The 7,130-nt window shown below is 47.6% G+C and overlaps 1 protein-coding gene across 1 annotated transcript; it reads right to left on the bottom strand.

The window, feature by feature from the left end:
- Positions 1-1,855: 1,855 nt before the first annotated feature.
- LOC141463442 (lymphocyte antigen 6E-like) lies at positions 1,856-4,617 on the bottom strand. Its single transcript, XM_074145824.1, has 3 exons — positions 4,566-4,617; positions 2,729-2,848; positions 1,856-2,013 (listed from the first exon to the last, which is right to left on the bottom strand). The coding sequence occupies exons 1-3, from the start codon at positions 4,615-4,617 to the stop codon at positions 1,856-1,858; spliced, it is 330 nt and encodes a 109-aa protein (XP_074001925.1).
- Positions 4,618-7,130: the final 2,513 nt, after the last annotated feature.

Below are 7,130 nucleotides of genomic sequence, written 5' to 3' on the forward strand. Positions count from 1 at the left end.
AGCCCAACAGGAAGAGGTATGTGGCTGGTGTGTCTGACTGTCAGTGGGACACAGAGTGATGTCATTGTCCCCAGCTGGGGGCTGGGAATGAGAGGCTCGACAGAGTGGGTGAGGGGTGCAAGGAGTCACAGAATCATAGAATAGTTTGGGTTGGAAGGGACCTTAAACATCATCGAGTTCCAACCACTTGCCCCGGGCAGGGACACCTCCCACTAGATCAGGTTGCTCAAAGCCCCATCCAGACTGGTCTTGAAGACCTCCACAGATGGGGCAGCCGCAGCTTCTCTGGGCAACCTGTTCCAGTGTCTCACCACCCTCACAACAAAGAATTTCTTCCTATTATCTAATCTAAATCTCCCCTCTTTCAATTTAAAAACATTACCCTTCATCCTATCACTACAGTCCCTGATAAAAAGCCCCTCCCCATCTCTCCTGTAGGCCCCCTTTAGGGACTGGAGGGGGTCCTAAGGTCTCCTGAGAGCCTTCTTTTCTCCAGGCTGGACAGCCCCAACTCTCTCAGCCTGTCTTTATTGGAGAGGTGCTCCAGCCCTTGGATCACCTTCATGGCCCTCCTCAGGGTGCATTCTAACAGATCAAGGAAGAATAGCTGTAGTTAGCACCCATCTCAGGCTCTGGCTTTTGTACACAGGGACTGCCTTTTCCCTTCCCCAGCAGCAACCTTGTGAGTTTGCACAGTTTCCCTTTTGAGTTGGTGCAGAGGGGTTGTTATTTTTGCCAGCCCCACTCCCTAAGCCTGGAAGTTGCCACTGAGTGGCTCCTGGCTGCACCCGAGGTTAGGCGTGGACCTGCTAGAGACAAGTTCCGAAGAGAAAGATCTGGGGGTCCTGGTAGACAGCAAAATGACAATGAGCAAGCAGTGTGCTCTTGTGGCCAGGAAGGCCAACGGAATCCTGGGCTGCATAGGGAAGAGTGTGGCTAGTAGGTCGAGGGAAGTCATTCTCCCCCTCTACTCTGCACTGGTGAGGCCACAACTGGAATACTGCATCCAGTTCTGGGCTTCCCAATTCAAGAGGGACAGGGAACTACTGGAAAGAGTCCAGTGAAGGGCAACGAAGATGATTCAAGGATTGGAGCATCTCCCTTATGAAGAAAGGCTGAGAGAGCTGGGACTCTTTAGTCTGGAGAAGAGAAGGCTGAGGGGAGACCTTATCAATGCTTATAAGTATCTGAAGGGTGGGTTGAAGGAGGAGGGAGCCAGACTCTTTTCAGTGGTTGCCAGTGAGAGGACGAGGGGCAACGGGCACAAGTTGGAACATAGGAGGTTCCACTCAAATATGAGAAAAATCTTCTTCACGGTGAGGGTGACAGAGCCCTGGAACAGGCTGCCCAGGGAGGGTGTGGAGTTCCCTTCTTTGGGGATTTTCAAGACCCGCCTGGATGCAGTCCTGAGTAACAAGCTCTAACATGCTCTAGGCAATGCTGCTTCAGCAGGGGAGTTGGACTAGATGATCTCTATGGTCCCTTCCAACTCTAAAAATTCAGTGAAATTCAGTGAGATAAGGTAAGTTTTCAGAAGAAACCCCTCTAGAGATTTGCAGGACATGAAGAAGCAGCATCTCTCTCCCCCAGGGCTGTAGGACATAGCACGACCACTTCTCCATCAAGCTGCCAAGGCAACAGAGCTCATGCATGAGAAGCACATGAGAAGCTACAGGATGGGAGGCGACACAGAGCAGGAGCTGGTGACCATAATACTTTATCAATTCTGCAGTGTGTTAGATGTCCATACCGTCCTGGGAAAATCTGATCATGCTCCTCAGGCCTTCGGGAGCCCCTTTCTCCCACCACCACAGAGCAGATGAAGGAGGACACTGGCATGAGACTCCCTGCCATCTCACTGCCGAGCAAGCCTGGGTCCCGGGCATGCACTCAGGTTGCACAAGAAGGTTTGGCAGCAATATGAGGTGTAGGAAGCCAGGCCCAAGCTGAAGTTGTGGTGTGGGCAGGTTTCGGAGCACTTCTTGGTGATCCTCTTCCAGAAAGACAAAAAGCCTTGCCCAAAAAAGAGAGAACAGCATTAGCAATGAGAGTCTGTTGAGTGCTCCTCAATCTTGTACAGGATGGAGATGGGCTAATAGGTCCCACTGTCCCACAGATTCTCAAGGACCAACATGGCCAGTGGGACCCACCCTGATCCCACCACAGCCCAACTGTTGCTGGTGATCAGCTACACAAGGCATTCAATATCCCTGATGGGCATCTGGCACTTGTCAGCATGGACCTTCATGTCAAGGCTTTCTCAGATGTACATTGTCATCCATAAGACAACATTTATGCCTGGATTGAAAGCACATTTCCAGACTTCTCTGCTTGAAGAAAATAATTTTATTCCCCTCGATATCTCTCTAGACTTTCCCATCCACCGTGGCTACCCACTTCTTTTAATCTCCTTGTCTAATCAAGGTTCAAAATTATTTATTCTTCCTCTGAAGAGTCCTTTCTTTGTCCTTCCTCTTCTCTCTGTGTCCTCTGCCTTTTCCATGCAGGCATAAAACAAAGGGGAAGATCTCAATGCGTGGTGGGGGGGAGGATTTCAAACCGTGCAAACTTCAGCAGGGTCAGGCTAGTAATGGCTCCACCTCCCACATGTTCTTCCCTGTGACTCCTCAGCTTATCCATCCACAAAGGGCAACCATAAAAAATCCACGCAAAACCCCACATCCCATTCCTGAGTCCCCGTCAGAGGATACGCAGCCATCGCACATACCAATTCCTACAGAGGCAACATTGGTCACACAGTACTCATCCTTGTCTGAGCACTTCTTGGCCTTCAGACAGCTCCAGTTGCTTTGTTCCCACTCGCAGGTGTAGCAATATAGGGCATTTGCTGTAGGAGGAGACAGAGGATATGGAAGATGGAGACAAAATGGATATGGAAGATGGAGACAAAATGCTGCTAGTCCCAGTAGCAAAAATTACCACCTGCTTTCCATCAACTCTTGAATACACAAGGTGTGGGTCTGCTGAAAGTGATGGGGCTGCAAGACTCAGACCTAACCCACGCTGCTGTCTACACACTTGCACATTTACACCCAAGATGTGCACTCAGGTACACACTCATCCGTGTGTACACGCATCGATGGTGTAAGTCTGCCCTTCTTGCCCTGCACTCAAAAGAATAGCCCAATGGGCCAAGGGTACTGGTTTTGATGGGATGCAGGGAGCTGGGAAGGACAAGATGCCTCTGTAAGAGCCTACAGGGATGTCCCAAGGCTTGGGGTCACCCTTTCTAGTTGCTGGAGACACTATAATGTAGACTGTAGCCTAATTGAGCTGTAAGCACTGGCAGTTGAATAGGGTTAATTGAGACCTCCATAGACTAAATAAGTCAATCTCCCACCCCTGTATCTTTGGGAGGTACTTCAATGCCCTCAAACATATATCCATTACCTGGGTTAAAAATAAAGGCGAGGAGAAGGTCTTTTAAGTCTTTGCTGTGTGAATTCAGCCCTTAAACACGTGCAGGTTAACACTTCATTTTTACTGCCCAGATTATCTAACACAGATTAGGGCACTCTTCATTTTGGCACTGAAGCCAATCTCTCTGTCCCCCGGGCCTTGTTAACACTTGGAAATTTGTCAGAATCGCTATTCTGGTAAATGAACATAGCTAAGTAGCAGAAAGGTATTCTTAGGCCACAATGAGACAGAAATAACTATTCCAAGAAATTATTTTTCTGCACCAGACAAAGTGGCAAATTTCCAAGCACTGGCCTTGTTCCAAGCGCAACCCTGTTCCTCTTTAAAAAATGAGGATAACATTTATCCTCTCTGGTTGCTTAACTGTCTTGTCTATAGGGACCATAGGATCATATACTTTAAGAGGGCTCTGAACTCACTTGCAATCTCTCTGCGAAACAAAATACATAATCTATAATACAAATAATATGCAAATATACATATCCACCCAATATCCCAGCATAAGACTGCTTAACCCATTTAGTCCACAACCCAGCTTCTCCCCTAATTCCCCAACTTGGTCCCAAAAATCTCTGAAATCAGCCGAATCAAGCTTTTTGGGTCTCTGAGATGGGCAGAAACCAGGCGGCGTTGAGCAGGCAGGTGCACAAGGGCCAGATGTTGTAGGTCTGGCCCTGTCCCACTGCTGCTGCTGCTCCAAACGGCATCACTGATGGTGGTAGGAACCAGGTGCACCCAGTTGCTGAATGTATTTTGCTATCGTAGGCTGGAGCACTTCTTCATTAAGATTTAGACATAACCACAGCCTTGCATCGTCTCAACAGACAAATTCGCTGGAAAGTCTCTGAACAAAGGCAGAGCAGTGGCAACTGCTTCCTGTTTTCTGTCTGGCTTTTCGTAAAAATCCAGCAGCGCATGAAGCTATAGGGAAATTCCCCTACAGAAAATAAACCTCTCACACATCCAGGCTGAGACTACGGATGAGAAAGCCACTGTGTCCTTCAGCTGCACCATTGCAAGAGCTAAGGCACCCTCTCCCATGATTTCTTTCTCTGGCCATGAGGCCTCCCTGACTTTAAAACACTCAACAATTCTTTGTCTAGTAACGAACTGTGATACCTCACCTTGAACTGCACATAGGATCAAAACCAGCACGGCAAGGAGGGAGGCCTTCATCTTCTCTCGGTCGTCTCCGCAGCCCAGGAAAAGCACCCTCACCTGGGGACAGGATATATATCTTCCCTGCCTTTGGACCGAGTGATGATGAAGACAACAATTTTGAAAGAGTGGGCAGGGATCATGCATTATTTGACAGGCTAGGAATGCATGTGGGTTGTTTTCTCACCTCGGCATCGCCTTCAGGCTGGTCTGGTGGGTCCGGAGAGGAGTGAAAGCACTGTGGCAATTCATTCCATTTATTGCTTTTAATACTTTAATTTATCTATGGTCAGGGATAGCAGCGCTACTGATGTCTGAGTGGGGTTTTTGTACTGTTTAGCTACGATCTGATCATCTTATCTGTGGCCAGATAGTTCAGTGAAGGCAGCTACTCAAAGCAAAATGGTAATAAGTGGCATAAATTAATGGCTTCATCTGGGTGGATTGTTGTCAAGTGCTTTTCCAGTGTTAGACCTGGAGAACTCCCAACATCTACAGTCAGGGCAGATCTAGCTGTATATTAACGGTTGGCAATATAAACAGGAAATGTCTTATAAATTCCTGTTTGCCTATAAAAGCTGCTGGTTACTGACAAAGTCCTAAATGTTCTGCATCCTTGTTTTGAGAGCACCTGCCACAAGAGAGGAATGGCTTTGGGGTTTAAATGCAGAGGTTGGGACACAGCAGGTTGGTTTCCAGCTTTTCAACAGCTCTCCTTTGCTATATCTGAGCAAAGAGTAAAAATATCTTTGTCCCCCTTCTACATGGAGCCTTCGATTCAAAGTCCTGCTAGATACCAGTCAGATATAATGTTCTCAGCCTTTACAATTCCTCTATATGCTTACATTTTGGGTGAGGCTGATATGATTTCAGCCCTTCTGGAGCTTCCATTTGATTGCCTGTCCCACTTCTGTTTCCCAGGAAAGAGTTACCTGGAAGTTTGGTGCTGAATATCAGCAGACATCTCCATGAGTCACCAGGTGCCTTAGCCACCAAAGATCAGAGAGGACAAAGCAGAAGCAGCCCCTCTGAATAAAGCCACTTGGGCTATTGGCTTGCTGCTTGCCTCTCCCTTCTCCACCCTGCAAGACATGGTCTGCAGGGAAGAGAACAGGGATCCACCTGTATCTAAACAGCCTGGAGTTTAGAAGATGGAGACGCAGAAGGAGAAGAGGCAGAGGCTCAGAAAACATGCAGAAGAAAGAGTTTAGATGGACGAGGGGAGGGATAAAGTGCTTGGGGGCCAATCAGTCAGATGAACAAGTATCCCTGAAGCTCATCAGAGGTGTTTAGAGCATCTGATGGGACTAATCATGGCTCATCACAGTGAAGACATGGCCAGAGGAAGTTCAAAGGGATACCAAAACCCATAGTGACTTCCTTTTTAAGAAAAAAAAAAAAAAAAAAAAAAAAACAACAAACAAAAACAGGGGAGGACAAGGGGGGGAATTATTGGGGTGGGCTTTTTTGGTTGATTTGCAGATATTTTTGAGGTTTCTGACACCAGGACTAAATCACTGGGTCTGCCAGCAGAGCTGACATAAAGCAGGATCAACAGGATGGTGAAGTCAGCCCTGATAACCCTATAAGCACTAACCATTCCTCTCCAGTGGACATACACCTTCTGGGCGTGGCGAGGATAAGCCACATCACTTGCGCAACAGATGAAGTTCTGCCAGACTCGGGGACTGCATGCCACCGTGGATGCCAGAGGAGGTGTGTCAGTCCTTCCAGATGTCATGAGACAACAACTGAAGAGCTAGACCTATTCCAGGGAATAAGGATTGCCCAGTGTGATTCACTGCCTGGTGTCCTCCTGCAGGGATGACCCTTTGGGGGGGTCTGGACATCAGCCTTGGAAGCCAAAGTTCAGTGGAGCTCCCGCAAAGGTCTGCATTAAAAAAGCAGTTTGATTTAACCAAATTTGATTGGGTTTTTTTGAGAAAGAAGGGAAAAATAATCATGTTACTCATGAGTATCACTAACAAGGTGCATTCTCGATTATTGTTTTTAAACAAAGAAACGTTCCTGACTCAGTTTGTTCCCTCACTTCCAAGGACTGATGGCGTGAATGTCTCCTCTCTGACACAGAGCTGGAGAATCATAGAATCATAGAATTTTCCATGTTGGAAGGGACCTTTAAGAACATAGAGTCCAACCATCAACCTAATACTGACGAAATCACTATTAAACCATGTCCCTCAGAACCATGTCTGCCCAGCTTTTAAATATCTCCAGGGATGGTGACTCCACCACTTCCCTGGGCAGCCTGTTTCAATACTTGATAATCCTTTCAGTGAAGAAATTTTTCCTAAGATCCATCCTAAACCTCCCCTGGGGCAACCTAAGACCATTTCCTCTTGTCCTACTGCTTGTTACATGGGAGAAGAGACCGACCCCCCCCCTGGCTACACCCTCCTTTCAGGGAGTTATAGAGAGCAAGAAGGTCTCTCTTCAGCCTCCTTTTCTCCAGGCTGAACAACCCCAGTTCCCTCAGCTTCTCCTCATAAAACTTGTGCTCCAGACCCCTC

Source organism: Numenius arquata, chromosome 3 (genome assembly GCF_964106895.1).
Source record: "Numenius arquata chromosome 3, bNumArq3.hap1.1, whole genome shotgun sequence".
Classification (NCBI taxonomy): Eukaryota; Metazoa; Chordata; class Aves; order Charadriiformes; family Scolopacidae; genus Numenius; species Numenius arquata.